The sequence below is a fragment of the Mustela putorius genome, unplaced genomic scaffold (genome assembly GCF_011764305.1).
Source record: "Mustela putorius furo isolate JIRA1106 unplaced genomic scaffold, ASM1176430v1.1 tig00003867_pilon_pilon_pilon, whole genome shotgun sequence".
Classification (NCBI taxonomy): domain Eukaryota; kingdom Metazoa; phylum Chordata; class Mammalia; order Carnivora; family Mustelidae; genus Mustela; species Mustela putorius.
In genome coordinates this window covers 15981234-15997773 of record NW_025422019.1, presented here as the reverse complement: position 1 = coordinate 15997773, position 16540 = coordinate 15981234, and the positions used below count along the sequence as shown (strand labels likewise).

Here is a 16540-nt window from a genome sequence, read left to right as displayed (position 1 = left end):
ATCGGGTTGGCCTTGTTCCCTGATGCCTCAGTGGACCAGCCAGAAGTCAAGAGCCAGGGTAGAAAAAGAGCCCAAGTGTGAAGTTCAAGGTCTTTCCTCCAGAGCCCTGTGGTTGAGGGCCCAGATTCTGGAGACAACGTTTCTCAGTTACATCCTCATTCTCGAGTGCTAAGGATAAACTTAACCTCTTTAGGTTGTTATGCAGACTTCATGAGTTAATTCTTACAAAATGTTCTGAACACCACTTGGTACATGAGAAGCACTATATAACCACCTGCTACACATACAAATAAAAAATAAAACTTCCTCTGGGAAACGCTCGCATCCTTCCTCAAGAAATGTCTTCCTGAGCAAAGCAGGACTCTCATCAGTTTATCAGAAGGGTCATGAGCTCACTGCCCTCCAGGAGTTGCAGTCCCGTGGTCAGCATGACTCACCGTCAACCCTGGCATACCCTCAGCTGGCAGAAACGGGAGCCGGCCACCAGCTGTGCGCTTACAATGAACTGAAAGCATCAACTGCTTCTCCGGAATTCTGAAGATCGCCAGAGGCCGGCCCTTGTGGGCAGGGGCAGCGGTGCCACTGGGAGGTGGCTGCAGCGTGTGACAAAAGCCCTGCGCAGATGCAGGAGATCAAGCTCCTCTATCTCCAGCCTTGTTGCCTGAAGGCCCTACCACCAGCCAAGCAGTCCACAGAGAAAATGGCATTTAAGTATTACCCGCAATTGAGATGAGCTAGACACAGAAGCCCGGGATCCCTAAGATGGGTTAAATCAGGCTTTCTCAGCTTTGATACTCCTGACACTTTGGGCCAGACCATCCTTTGCTGTGGAGAGACGTCTCATCCATCGAAGGGTGTTTGGCAGCACCCCTGGCCTCTAGAGGCTGAACGACCATAGCAATCCTTCCACATGAAGACCAAAACCCCTCCTGTCAATGCCCCTGGGGGGAGAGGGGCACGAAGCCCCAGTGTGAGAACCACTGAGTTGGGCATACGCTCCCAACCCTTTCTTCCTTACTACCCCTTTGTACCGAACTTGCATTATGCGTGACCTCCATTTGCTAAGGAACTGGAGGCACTGCTACAAATATAATGCAAAGTACAATGAAGGAATCAGCCCTCCTCCTCTCAGGAGCTGACGGAGGCCCAGCCCAAGCTGATGGTCTCTCGAGGGCTGGTAACCTTCTGCAATTTTTTGTCTTTCTGTTAAAAGGTAAGAGGACTATGGGACAGAGACCCCACCCCCCATCCCCCGCCCCACCCCAAACTATAGTTATCAGTGATAGTCATTGGTGGAGGACAGCCTAGGGAGAATACAAAACTGTTACATCACCCTTAAGATGACACAAACAAATGGAAAGATACTATATTCTATGCTCATGGACTGGAAGAGTATGGTTAAAATGTCTATACTACCCAAAGCAGTCTATAGATTTAATGGAATCGCTATTAGACACCAACAATATTTTTCATAGCAGTGGAACAAGTAATCCTAAAATCTGTATGGAACCACAAAAGACCCTGAATAGCAAAAGCAATATTGAAAAAGAAGACCAAAGCTGGAGGTATCACAATTCCAGATTTCAGGATATATTATAAAGCTGCAGTAATCAACATAGTATGGTAATGGCACACAGGCACATAGATCAGTGGAACAGAATACAGAGCCCAGAAATAAACCCACAGTTGCATGTTCAATTAATCTATGACAAAGCAGGCAAGAACATGTAATGGGAAAAAGACTCTTCAACAAATGGTGTTGGGGAAACTTGACAGCTATATGGAAAAGATCAAACTGGACCACATTCTTACACCACACACAAATACAAACTCAAAATGGATTAAAGACCTAAATGTGAGGCCTGAAATCATAAAAACCCTAGAAGAGAGCACAGGTATTAACTTCTCTGACATTGGGCATAACAACATTTTTCCAGCTATGTCTCCTGAGAAAGGAAAACAAAAGCCAAAAATAAACTATTGGGACTACAACAAAATAAAAAGGTTTTGCAGAGTGAAGGAAACCATCAACAAAACAAAGACAACCTACTGAATGGGAGAAGAATGGCAAATGGTATATCCGATGAGGGGCTGATCTCCAAAACATATAAAGAGTTTCTATAACATACCCAAACCACCAAATCATCCAATTAAAAAACGGGGAGAAGACATGAATCAACATTTCTCCAAAGGAGACATCCAGATGGGCCAACAGACACATGAAAAGATCCTTAATATCACTCATCACCAGGGAAATGCAAATCAAAAGTACCATGAGACATCATCACCTCACACTTGTCAGAATGGCTAAAATCAACAACACAAGAAACAATACATGTGGGTGAGGACATGGAGAAAAAAATATCTTTCTTGCACTGTTGGTGGTAATACAATTGGGTGCAGTATGGAGTTCCTCAAAAAATTAAAAATAGAAATACCAGTAATAATCCAGTATACTGCTACTGGGTATTGACCCAAAGAATACGAAAACACTAATTCAAAAAGACACATGCACCCCTGTACTTATTGTAGCATTATTTACAATAGCCAAATTATGGAAGCAATCAAAGTGCCCATTAATAGACAAATGGATAAAAAAAATGTGATGTACACAAAGAAATACTACACAGCCATAAAAAGGATGAGTGCATGATATTTGGGACCACATGGGTAGTCCTGGGAAGTATCATGCTAAGTGAAGTGAGTCAGACTGGGAAAGACAAATACCTTATTTAAAAAAAAACAACAACAACAACTAAAACAGAATCAGATCTATACATACAGAGAACTAACACCTGCAATAGAGGAGGGTGTAGGGGATGAGCAAAATGGGTGAAAGGGAGTGGGACAGAGCAGCTTCTGGTTACGGAATGAGTAAGTCACGGGAATAAATGGCGCAGCATAAGGAACACAGTCAACGACATTGTCATAGTGATGTAATGGGACACATGGTAATCACACCAGTGATAGACACAGCATAGCGTACAAACTTGTCCAATCACTAAGTCACACACCTAAAACTAATGTAACATTGTATGTCAACTATACTAAAAAAATGTCAAAAAACAAGAAGCCAGTCTTCCTCGATTCCTAAAATACAGTCCCCAATAAGGGACGTACTCTCTCCTGTTGAACTCACCTACTAGAGGGTGACCTCTGTGACTGTGTGACATGGTGTGACATGGTGCAACGAGGAGAAGTCATGACCATGAGAAAGACACTAACGCTTCACTATCACAACTACAGGACGTGCCACCAACACCACTACTGCCCCACCCCCAAAGCGCCACTGACTGAGCTGTGTCAGCTGCTGTCCCCAGCACTTCTCGCCATTGCTTCACAGAGTCCTACCAAGACAATGAGGAGTGTATTGCTGTTACCATCTCCATTTTACAGAGGATAAACTGCAGCACAGACAGATGAAGTCATTTGCCCCAGATGACTGCAGATCAAGGGTTCCAGCTCAGACAGTCTGGTTCCAGATCCAATGGCACTTACCTATTGCCTCTGAAGGAGTGTTGTGGACCTGCCAGGCAGCAGGTGTCTCTGACCTGCTGCCTCTGAGCACATTTACTGGGGATTAACCTCTGGGCTTCTGCCACATGCTTTTGTTAAATCATATCCCAACCATCCTCAAGGCTCACTGATGCCACTGTTCGCTGAGCAACTCCCATACTAAAAATACTACAGAGTTTGCATTTCCATACTTTCTTCCTCAAAATGAAAATGGAATATAAAGCAATCCAAAACCCTGAGCTCCCTAGGCACTTTACCTGGATAGGCATGTTTTCTCTTCCAGTGTGAAAGAAAAGAAGTTTATTTTCAACAAGAAGCTGTTTAGAGTCCCTATTTCAAGACAGTTCGACACAAGATAAAAGATAGTGTCAACAAAATACACAAGGGCAAATATGTTGCCAATTTCATCTCTGTGTCTTTACCAACTGGCACACTACAGTGCTCAGTTATGTGTGTGTTACACAAGTGAACATATGAATGAATTAATCAACAAACAAATGGACTAGAAGAGACTTCCCATCAATAAGGCTAAGGAAATCATACCTTTCCAGGGGATGAAATTATTTCTCACCTTTGCATTTTACAGTTAAACCTGCAAAATCTGTTTTACTGCAATTTTAAACACCAGAACATTTTTATGTTTTAGTCTTAATGATAATCCACTTATCCAATAAGATTGTACACCTAAGGATAAGTTCTACAGAGCTTAATAAAGAAATTAGGGCAAAAATATTCCTTCAAATTCTAGTGTAACATTTTTATATTTATCATTGTGTTTTACAGTTATTATAGCAGTAAAATGTGTCCTCAGCAGGATTACAACTTTCAATTACTAACAGGGTTTTAAAATTTTGTTTGTGCTTCAAAGCCTTAGCCATAAAAATTTAATCCCAACATTACTACCGGAATTCTATATTCCTAAAACTTACTGTACATGACAAAGATGAGATCAAAGCAATTGAAAACATTTAAAATGTCCTTCTGGGGGAAGTTAGCTTTGCTTTCTATCGTACTAGAAGTGCTTTGATCAAGGGCGAGATCGACAAAAATCTCAGAACAGGTGCCCTGACAGCTTAAGTTTTCATTTCCAGAAAGCATGACTCCAGGGGGTGAGCAGGAGCTGGAGAAAGCTGCCACATTCTTGAGCAGGACAGCCAAGGTGATTTCACTGCCAGCTAAACGTGCCTCCAAAGGTGGAGCCCAAAGAGATGGGATTTCAAGACAAAGGGGTTCCTGTTGGTAGGAAAGTCTATCAGTTTATAGGTCTAGACAGGGCAGTAAACCCCAACCGCCCAGATTATTCAGGCAATCAGTATTTGAGGAATGATCCAGGAAGGTGCTTGGGGCCTCTGGTAGCCCACCCTGTCCCAGGGGACATGCTTCCAAAGCAGCAGTTATCTAGCCTTCTGTCCTCCAGGCCAACCTCCACAGGCTCTGTCCTCAAGGCCCTCCATCAGAATCTGTGGAGTCCACGAGTCAAGGACGCTGGGCACAGCCACAATGGGATTAAGGTGTAGCCAGCATGACCTGCTGGCACAGAACCAACCGTGCAATGAGCAAGGACTTATATCTGAACTGGAAAATATTATTTGCATCTGGGCTTGCTCCTAATCCAAGTCCCTCTCCACCATGGCTGCCCTGCAGGGCAGAGCTTCAACAAGGGGCAGCTTCACTTGCTGCTTTGGAGAAACTAGCAAAGACAGGGCACTAATGAGAAAGGAAGGTGCTAATGAAAAAAGAATTAGCCCCAACCTCTCCCTTCCACTGACTGCCAGAATGTCAAGTTTCATCAGTTATATATTTTTAATTTCACAGTGACCTCTACACAGAAAGACAATACAGTTAGAGTAATAAGCAAAATCCAGTCCATTTATTATGTACAAGGACACCATGATGTTATTTATTATAGATAAGAACTGGACACTACCTAAATGCCCAACAAAAAGATTAAATTACATATGCCTATCCATTCATAAGACAGAATAAATCACTGGATTGGAACTCAGGGAGGGCAGAGCAGGCATCTTGTCATCTCTGTTTATCACCACCGGCTGTTAACGTCAGGAGCCCACTGAATATTTATTGAACGGATGGTTAAAAAAAAAAGTGTATGGCCATTAAAAATATCTAATGGGCATGAGAAAATACAACAAAGAGAGTTTAAAAAGCTGTATGTGAAATATTCCAATTTTTAAAAAATGACGTATGTACATGGATCTGCATTTTTAAAAAGGACTGGAAGGAAATCAAATTTTATCTGGATTTGGGGTCAGGGAGTGTTTTACTTTTTATTCTTTATTTCTTCGAGTACAGAAATGGGCGTGGCATCATCCTCGCCCTTGTGTGTTTCACTGACAGCATCTTCTATCTTGCGTTAAATAGTCTGGAAATGGTGACTCACACAGCTGCTTCCGTTGAAAATGAACTTCTTTCTTTTCATGTTAAACCAAGCCCACCCAGGTCAAGGACCGAGAGTGTCCAGGGTTTTTCACTGCCTTACGGCCTACATGCTCTCCACTTTCTGTATTTACGGTACTCTGACAATCACAGAGGTTTAATGCTATTTGAAATATATCCAGTGCAGTGAATTCTACCCTCCCCAAGATACTGGCCCCACGTACCTGATGTCAGGTAAGAAGGCACCCCCTGCCCCTCAAAACAGCTCAGTGATTGACCCTCACTGCCTTGCGCATGTGAATTCTTAAAGCCACCTAAACCTGTGACCATGCTCTCGCCCCGCAGCTGTCACGGGCAGCCACACCATGTCACAATGGTCATTGAGCCACCACCTCAAAGAGAAAGGGCAGCTCAGATGCGCAATATTACTGACTATTGTTCTCTCCTGGGTTCGGCTGCAAGGGCAGACTTCAGCTTTGACTCCAATGTGTTGCAGAAGCAAATGTTATTCCTGAGGTGCTCGGGGGGTGTCTCTAGTATTTCCAGGCATTTTCTAGGCAGCAGAATGTGAGGAAAAAAAAAAAAAATCATATCTTGGCCTATTGATGATCTCAAGTGCATCCTGGAATCTGTAAATATCCAGAACAGAGCTCTTGGGCTGTTTTCTCAATTTTCCTGATACCCAGCCGGATGCATGGAATTGGAGTCCAGCATTTTAATCCTTTTTATAGAACAGAAATGGATTTGGGCTCTGAGTGGTCAAGCCCACTGTCACTCAGGGTCCTGACCAGACTCCCCGGGGTGCACACCTCCCTCACCGTCAGGAAAGGCAGCCACCACACACTCCTCCTTCCCGCTCACCACCGTACCAGAGACAGTGCCCTCCAGCAGTGCCTTCCTTCAGAGATGGCGGGAGCTCACCAAATCCGGCCCAGCTCCCAGCCCACAGGGAGAAGCCTTCTCTTTTGAATGGGGCAGTGACAGTCACATCTCCTGTTTCTAAAATGCCAAAGTCACTCTGTAGAGCCCGCACACTTTTAGAGGGGCCCAGGGAAAAGCCAGACAGATTCTGTCTGGAGCCTCAACCCTGTCCTCAGCCCTGGCCGGCGTGGCCCAGCGCTGGTGCTGTCACGGCAGGCCTGGTGACTCTGGTGGACAAGCCTCGCTTGTCCTTGTCTCCCTCCCTCTGGAGGGGAGCTTATTTCCTCTCCTGTCTTATCCCCTGTAAACATGAGGAACCTTACTTCCTCTCATGTCTTATCCCTTGTAAACATGGAGAACAGCTACATAAACACGTTCTTGAAGCCTTATGTTCAAACGTATAAACAAGCGTCCACTTCACACGAACAGTTCTGGTGCGGTGCTAACAGCCGTCGGTACATGTCGGCCCCGGTTAGTGAGAACTCCCAACAATGAATGCTTTTCACTCATCTAAGTGCCTAAGTAAGCTTTGTAACAGGTGAGCCTTACAACAAGCCTCGGAGGTGAATGATACTCTTATATCCTCAGTTTTACAAAAGAGGAAGCGGGCTTTTAAAACATCAGTCACCTGCCCAAGGTCACACACCCAGTAAGGAACCCTACAGCCACATATGAACACTCTCTAACGATGTTCCAGAATAAACACTGGTTCCTATGTCAGAATCAGGAGCACAAGAGCCACTCGGAGCCACCCCCAGACATGGAATGCAGGGGGAATCTCGTCTCATTTCCAATCTCCCTAAAAACTTGACTTTCCAATTAGCCCCAGCTGGAACGGTCCCACACAGATAAGAGGGTGAAGGAGCTGCTGCCGATCACTCCTGGCTCCTACTAAGGGCCAGGCACGCATTGAGCCCCGCAGCACAGGGGGAACAAGAGGGGCAAAAATCCCTGCTCTTTGGGGGCTCACCTGCTACATGAAGGAGAGAGATGAGCGATAGACCAGTAACTATGTAATGAGAGGTGGTTTAGGTGTTAGAAAAATAGGTGGTCTAGGGGTTGTAAGACAGAATGAAATCATGAAAGAGAGAACGGAAGGAGAGGAGGAGCAAGCTCTGGGGAGAGGAGGCACGCAGGTGGGAGGAAGGGCGGAGGCAGGAATTCGGGGACAGGCGAGCGCTCAGCCACCGCCCCGCCAGCGGTCCCAGAAGACAGCTTGGTACCCAGACAGGTCTGGGAAGGGTCCACAGCTCCTGCGGGTGGCCACAGTGGCATGACGTCTGCCCAGCCGGTTCTGACAGGCCCCTGGGTGAAGGGAGCAACCCCACTTTAGGGGCCCGGGCACTATGAGCCCAAGAGTCACACACACATCCCCTCATGCCTGTTCTCTCCTCAAGCTAGGACTTGAAGCAGCAATGAGGCAGGAAAGGACAGGTCTTGTGGACAAAGAGAGCAGAAGAACAGGCTCCAATCCCTGCCAGAGACACAGTCTGACTGTTCTGTTTACAGCACCCCCGAGGCCCTCCTCAGACACGCGGCCCTGCTGGGCGTGCTTGGAAACTCAGCCTGGCTCTGCCGGGGTGCCAGGTGGGGGGACTGCCACCACACAGCCCTGGAAGAGCTCCAAGCCCAGAGAGGCCTGTTTTAGGTTGCCAACTTTCTAAAGCAGAAAGCCCTTCCTTTAATCACAACAGCCACGTCCCGTAGAGCAACCACGGCGCTCCTCCGACACACTGACCAGCCCAGCTCCTCTCTTCCTCCCAGTGTCACTCCAAAGCAGTGTGTTTCCCTCAAGGGTGGAGAATTGCTGCTTTGGCAATGGTGGTTCTCCACAGCGCCCCAGCCCTCCAAGAAAACAGTGCCTTGATCATATTTGAAGGAACAGAGCCAAAAAAAAAAAAAAAAAAGAAAGAAAGAAAGAAAGAAAGAAAAATAAATACAATTTTTAAAAAGCCATTCACAGGCTTTTTTTAAAATCTCTGGTGAAATTCAACCTAAGTATTTTTCATCTTCTCTTTCATAGCAGGGGTGGGACCAAACATGCAGAAAAGCTCATCTAACTCTCCAGACTTTATATAGGTCTGCAACACTGAGCAGGAGCTACCAAGAGGCCACCATGCCAGCATCACAGTGGGGGCCTCCTTTTGGCCTATGAGCAGAACCCTAAATGAGGTCAATGTCTTAGAAGTGGGCATCCCCAGGCCAACAAGGGCCACCTGAAGCCCAATGCATTGCCCTTTGACCAGCAACCAAAAATCCTACCCTCTTCTCCAGGGCCCACGTTTCGCAAACCTCACCTCTTTAAGGAAACAGGAGGAGCTTCTTCCTCTTTACCTCTCTTCCCCAACCCAGGAGTTAAGGGGTGGGGGGTGAGGAGAAAACAGGGAGGGGCCAAGGCCCCCAGGCCCCAGGGCAGGCCAGACTCCCTCACAAGAACGTCCATTCCCCCTGCACTCCTCTCCCCCTGCCGTCACACTGAGATCCAGAGCCCATAAGGGCCCCTTCCACACCGCTCCTGGCTCCCGTTGTTCAGCCCCAGCAACCTCAGTTCTGCCCCAAGAGTGCACTTGCAGGCCTGGGGCACACACCCTGCCTTCTGCCTGGCCTGCTGGGCCTCAAGGGCCCTCCTCCCACCCCACCCACAGCTCCCCAACGTCAGTAGGGGAGACACCTAAGAGACTTTCTTTGACCTTCTCGTTCCAAGTAGCGCCTCGTGCATTTTTTAAAGAATGACACATCCCTGTCTCATCTTTCTTCTTGGAATTACTATCTGATATTGTCTCTATTATTTCTCCCTCCAAAATGAACATAGCGTTCACAAGAACAGGGACCCCCCCCTCCGTCTTTTTCTAACTGTATACACAAGGACTGCACTGTCATATAGCTGCAGAGCACACAGACATATCCCAGAGTGCCAGGCTTGAGGGGTAACAGCCAGTCAACGGGACAACTGAGGCTCAAGAAGTCCAGGCAGTCAGGACGGACACTGGAGGTAAGGTAGAGTAGGAGGCCAAGAGGGAAAAGCCACAGCAGGGAAACGGGAAACGGGCAGGGGAGGGTGGCAGACCTGCTGAAGGCCTACACTGCTTCAGCCTGAGCCACAGTCCCTGCATCCAGAACAGCAAAGGGCACCAAAGAGGCAAGAAAGGTTGCAGCAACTAAGATGTGGATGCGCCACTAAGGGAGGCTGTCTCTCATGGCCCTGGGCGGCACAAGCAGACAGGGCCAGTGTCGTAGATAAGAGGCAATCACCAGGCATCAGAATTTGGGTCAGGCCACAGAGACAGAGATCAATTCACCTCAGAAACAAGAAGGGCATTGACGAGGGTGAGTGACAGCATTCAGGACACAGTTCCCGTGCAGTCACTGACCGGCATGGCCCTGCCACGCGGGCCGGGAAGATGCGGTGGAGGCCTTGCGGCAGGAGGCCCTGGCTCCACACGCCCCTCTCCTCCTCACCCCCTCTCCCCTCACCCCCTCTTCGTCGTGGCAGAGGAGCGCGCAGAAACGCCGTCCACACCCCACAGATGAATGCTCCGACTGTTCCACACAGGCCGCCTGGGACATCTTCCAGGCACTACTTCTGAATTCCCCAATTCCAAAAGAAGTTCAGAAGTCTCTTTTCAAATCGGCAGAACAAGGATGGGGGAGGAGAGGACAGCGTGCAAGCTCTAGGGCAGGCCAAGGACTCGTCAGACAAGCAACACTGGACACAAGCACCTCACTTACATGCGCAATCACGTAGTCGTGTTGCACTCTGAGGGCCCGGGCTCCGCAGCCAGAATGCGACACGACCACACCGCCTGCCTCCAAAGCCCGTGCTCCTAACCACTAGCCTCTGACCTGCCATGCAGAAGGAGCATTTCCAGGGGTGTGGGTGGTTCAGTCGTTAAGTGGCTGCCTTCAGCTCAGGTCATGATCCCTGGGTACTGGGATGGAGCCCCACAGTGGGGAGCCTGCTTCCCCCTCTCCCTCTGCCTGCTGCTCCCCCTGCTTGTGCTGACAAGTAAATAAAATCTCAAAAAAAAAAAAAAAAAAAGGCATTTCCAGAGGACAGAGAAACACAACATTTGGATGCACACCTTATGTGAAGATGTCTTAAAGTGGACTCAAGTGTAGAGATGAGTCTTAGGACACCAAGCAAAATCCTATAGAAAGAGGGCTCCATGGATAGAGCAGGGATTGACAAGAGCCTGTGGCAACTACTCAGCTCTTGCCACTGCGTGCAAAAACAGCCACCCTAGGGACACCTCCTCTAAAAAAAGGAGGCTCAGGCCAAGGTGAGCTTGCTGTCCAGGCCTTAGACCATGGGAGTCCTGCGAAACTGCTGAGTCAAGGAGAGACAGGACCTGATCGATGAGTATTTTAGACTGAATTATGGGGACTACTGAAAGATGGAGTCAGCGAGTTTTAGATGTCCTCTAAAATCCTGATTTTACCCTGCTTCTCTGTTTTTGCAGTTGTTATCAACAACTGGGAGTGGTTTGGTTTCAATCAACGTTTAATTACTCAAAATGAGAGAGGTCCATATTTGCCCCACAGGTCACACAGTTTCCTGAACTCTTCTGCTCTAGGACCTCAAGCCAGGGATTCTAAAAAAATCAGTAATAATCTGAAGGCAGCTACTGGGATTCTTCAAATACCTGCCTCAGCTACTGACGATACATATACACATCCCAAGAGCCTCTGATTACGCCAATACAGGGATGGGGACACGAAGGTGTTTTCTCTCTCTCTCTCTCTCTGTCCTGTTTTGGTCTAATAATGGGATTGACTCAGAGCAGGCAAAGATCCCAGCCATACAGGATCAGCTCCTCCCTGTCTCAGCACAGGCATCTAGGCAGTGCTCTGTTCCTGGGCTGCATCTGTGGCAGAAAAGGAGACTGCAAACCACTGTCCCAGCATCCTCATCCCTGCTGTCTCAGCCCAGCTAAACCACTGAACATCCTGCGGTCTTTGCACCTCCTGACATCAACCACCGGAGCTGCCTGGCCGTGGACGTGCCCACCACGAGTACGGACGGGCCGCAGGGGAAGCACACACCATCTGAAAGGCTCTCCAGCTTCCCAGGACTGGGCCTGGACCGCACCGCACTGTCTTCCTCAATACCAGTCATTGGTGCCCAGAATGGAGAAATGGAGAAGGCCAGGCTGACAAATCTTAAATAATAAAAGCTAGCTATCTGTTTGGGAACTCTTTAAGAAGATGCTCTTAAGTGTTTTCTGTTTCATTCTCAGCGTGGTGATCCTCCAAGGTGGGGAGGGAGGCAATTTTGCAACCCGCCCCCCAATGTCTGGACACATTTTTGATGGTCACAACTAGGGGGGTGCTATTGGCCTTAGTGGGTACAGACGCCAGAGGTGCTGGTCAGTATCCTACAGCACACGAGCAGTCCCCACTACTAAGAATCACCCAGCCCCAAATGCCAAGAGTGTTGACATGACAAACCCTGTCTTAGTAGGATTTCGCCACGTGATGGTCCCAGTGCCTCAAGCACGTATGCACAGTCCAGTTAAATTCCACAGACTCAGCCCCAAGGAGCACTCTGACTGAACGCGGAGTCGATGAGATGCAAGAGAGGAACAGCAGCGTGTGCTACCTCTGCTGACGGGGCCTGTTGGGTTGTTTGCTGTTTTTTGAGAAACAAAAGAATGACTCTGCTAAGGTTCACCTGTGAAAGGAAGAAGTTTTATAGTTCCTCCGAGCTCCGGACTCTTAGGTAAGATAAGGTGGCCAAAATTCTAACAGACTACTCTGGAGTTCTGGTAACTTTTTACAACACATGGTGTCTGTGAGGTTGTAAGCCAAGACCCCATCACTGCTCCTGAGAACACAGAGGAAGCCTAGCCTAGGAGATGTTCAGCAGGAAAAAAGAAATGGGGACACTCACAACAACTATGAAAACTTAAAGTTCACAAATTTACCATTTGGGGTGTTTCTTCTGTCCCAGTTTGGCAGATTGAGATCAACAGGAGGAAGAAATTACTAACAGACGACTCTCCTCTTCCCCAAAATATTTAACACGGAAGGTACTGAACCAGAAACTAAAAAATGGAGTTGACTTTACTGGTTCTGTTTACTTGCACATAGTAACAGTCTGATGTATTCTTTCTGACCTACAGTGTTTGGAAATATTACAGAAGAATGAAGTCAATGAGTAACTTTCTTTCTTTCTTTTTTAAAATTTTAAATTTAACTTTTTTTTTCCATTTTTTCATTCTTTTTTTTTAAATTTATTTCTTTTCAGCGTAACAGAATTCATTGTTTATGCACCCTCTGAAAAACTACCTACTTGTTTTTCAATATGGGTCCTCAAAATGGAGTCTTGTTTTTTAATCCATCAGATCAAAAAAAAGGGGGGGTATTTATTTAGACATGTTGAAAACCAATGCTTATAGACACTGCCAAACTGAACAGATTAAAAGCAAACAAGTGTGATCATTCCAACAGTAGGCACTGAAAAAGAATTTCCACATTGTATGTTAAAAGCAACCATTTTCAGGGTGCCTGAGTGGCTCAACTCAGTTAAATGTCTGACTCCTGGTTTCAGCTCAGATCACAATCTCAGGGTGATGAGAAAATACGCAACATCATTAGCCATCAGGGAAATTCAAATCAAAACCACACCATTTAGAATAGCAAAAATTGGTATGGCAAGAAACAACAAACGTTAGAGAGGTTGTGGACAAAGGTGAACCCTCCTACAGTGTTGATGGGAATGCAAGTTGAAATAGTCACTTGGGAAAGCAGCATGGAGATTCCTCAGAAAGTTAAAAATAGAGCTACTCTATGACCCAGCAATTGCACTACTGGGTATTTACCTAAAAGATATAGATGTAGTGAAAATAAGGGCCATTTGTACCCCAACGTTCACAGCAGCAATGTCCATAATCACCAAACTATGGGAAGAGCCTAGATTTCCTTCAACAGATGAATGGATAAAGAAGATGCAGTCCATATATACAATCGAATTACACAGCCATCAGAAAGAATGAATACCCAACTTTTGTATCAGCGTGGATGGAACTGGAGGAGATAAAACTGAGTGAAATAGGTCAAACACAGAAGACAATTACCATATGGTTTCACTTAATTGTGGATCATAAGGAATAGCATGGAGGACATAAGGAGAAGGAAGGGAAAAATGAAGTGGGGGAAATCAGAGGGGGAGATGAACCATGAGAGACTATGGACTCTGGGAATCAAACTGAGGGTTTTAGAGGGGAGGGGGTTGGGGGGATGGGACAGCCTGGTGATGGGTATTAAGGAGGGCACTTTTTGAATGGAGCACTGGGTGTTATACATAAACAATGAATCATGGAACACTACATAAAAAACTAATGATGTATTGTATGGTGACCAACATAATAAAAAAAATTATAAAAAATAAAAAAATAAAATCAACCATTTTCAGGGTGCCTGGGTGGCTCAGTCGGTTAAATGTCCAACTCCTGGGTTCAACTCAAATCATTATCTCAGGTCATGAGGTCAAGCCCCCTACTGGGTTTCTCTCTGGGCCTGGGGCCTGCTTAAGTAAGACTCTCTCCCTCTCCTCTGCTCCTCCCCTGACCTCACCTCCTCCCACCAAAAACAAAAAACAAAAAACAAACAAAAAACCCCAACCATTTTCTCCTTACCAAAAAAATATATATGAAATTTAAAAGTAACCGAATGTCCTGGATCCTTTCAAAAAGAAAAAAAAAAAGATTATGTAAAATTAAGTATGATTTCCTGCATTTGAACTCAAGTTTCCAACTGCTGCTATATATTTTCAGGAAAATACCATATGAACTCCATATACTTCAGAGTCTGTGACTGATAGGTCATAAGGTAGAACACTAATGTTTTCCACCCCGGCCACCCCGTTCTTGCATCTCATTCATATTACACTCAGGGTCCCAATCCCTAAGGCCACTAAGTTCTCCGTTCAGTGACTGGACTTGTCAATGAGTAACAGGACAGACCATCACCTATGGATTAAGTCTATTCCCATCCTCAGTCATCAAGGAGAGCTGGAAGGTCAGCTCCCCACATCATGGTATGATCCCCAAATTTCATTTACAATTTCTGTTCTGTATTTGTGCATCTATGCTTTTTAAAGTATTATTCATGTATATGTATATTTTTGTGTGTATATATAAAATATCAGAAAGTATACACTGAGATGTTAATTATGGTTATTTCCTAGAGCAGTAGATTTATATGTGATTTTCTTTATTCTTGGTGGTTTTTTTTTTTTTGCACATCTATAGCTTCCAACTTTTTCTATATTAAGCATAACTTTTGCCAAAAGAAAAATAAGTAATATTTTGTGTATTCTTTTTCCCACTCAGCCTCATTTCTAAAAGAGTTTTAGAAAAAAGCAACACATACAGTAAGACTTCTTTCAAAGTCAGGCCATTAAAGACAAGGGCAAGAAACAAGAACAGTTGACTCTCAAGAAGCTAGACATGAAAGCGATTAGCCAGCAGCACGCAATCGCTAGTGTCCTATGCTGTGGCCAGAGGGAGGCACACACTTGGCTTGGAGTTTCTCCCCACCCTCCTACCTCACCCTGCCCACCCCCAACACAGTCCTCATTCCCCCACACATTCCTCCCCACCGTTCTTACCTCACCCCCACCCCATCTTAATTAAGTTTTGTTTAGGGAGAAGAAGGAGAATATTTTTCTCCGCTCCCTGATCATACTCCCAGATGAGATCATGCGATCCAGAAATGTGTTGAGGGAAGAAGGGCTGGCTGCAAATCCAACCTGGAGCGCTGATAACCATTCCGCCCCCACTGCTCCTGGGTCTGGGTGTTAGTCTGTGGGCACAAGAACTCAGAGGCTCCCCAAGTACATGGCTTTAACTTTCTCAAAGTGTCTCTCTGTGTGCAATTCACTGCTGCAAAGGCAGTGGCAAGAGATGCACTCAATCCATGACAAAACCAAGGTGGCGAGGCTCTGGGGTCCTTCTCAGGCAGAACCACGCTCTATCAAGCAGCCCCAGTAGCCCGGCGCTTACCGTAAGCTGTCATGACGCCAGCATATGGCCCATCCACCACATTCCGGTTTTCCTCGGCCAGCGCCTTGATGTACCTCTTGCTGAGGTCTAGGATCTGCTCGCGTAGCATGGAGCTGCTCTCAGGCTGAGTTCGTTGCTGGATGGTAAAATGCAGGAGCATCATACCCCAGATAAAGCCAAAAGTCACAAGGAAAAAGCCGAGCTTCTGAGAGGACAGCTTCCACGGAGTAAAGAGAGCCATTGCTCTCCAGCAAGTTCACCTGCCTTTTGGCTCTTACAACGTAGGAGGAAGACACAAGTTCATGGTGCAGACTGGATGGGTGGGCTTGCCGGTGTCACTCTGGCTCCTGCGTCAGCTGATTTCCTTTCCTCGTTTCCATTCCGCTGTGAAGAAGGGGGAAAGTTAGTAGAGTGGTAGTGGCAAAACAGAGGGAAACCAACCAGGAGCCATGTTTTCACTCAACTAGCTCCAAAACACGCACTTCCTTTTTTCTTAATTTGCTGGTTCAATATCTTATGTTATGATTCCAGATCTGTAAGCTGAGAGGGGAAATCTGGCTAGGCGACAAAAAAGCTGCACAAATACAGAGGAGGAAATGTGTGTCTGACTATGTTAACAGGTGTAGCAGGGCTGTTCCAGTCTGGACCAAGTTCAAAACAGGAAGCTTGTTTTGCAAGGTGGGGAGGAGATGGAAGGATAT

General features: G+C 46.4%; 1 protein-coding gene across 3 annotated transcripts in view; it reads right to left on the bottom strand.

The window, feature by feature from the left end:
* MGAT5 (alpha-1,6-mannosylglycoprotein 6-beta-N-acetylglucosaminyltransferase) overlaps positions 1-16540 on the bottom strand; it is a 337061-nt gene that overhangs the window by 199377 nt on the left and 121144 nt on the right. For all 3 annotated transcript variants that reach the window (XM_004774276.3, XM_004774275.3, XM_013046749.2), the window contains one exon: positions 15840-16223. In XM_004774276.3, coding sequence (XP_004774333.1) covers positions 15840-16080 — 241 coding nt within the window. In that variant the 5' untranslated portion in view covers positions 16081-16223. The remainder of the gene's footprint in view (positions 1-15839; positions 16224-16540) is intronic.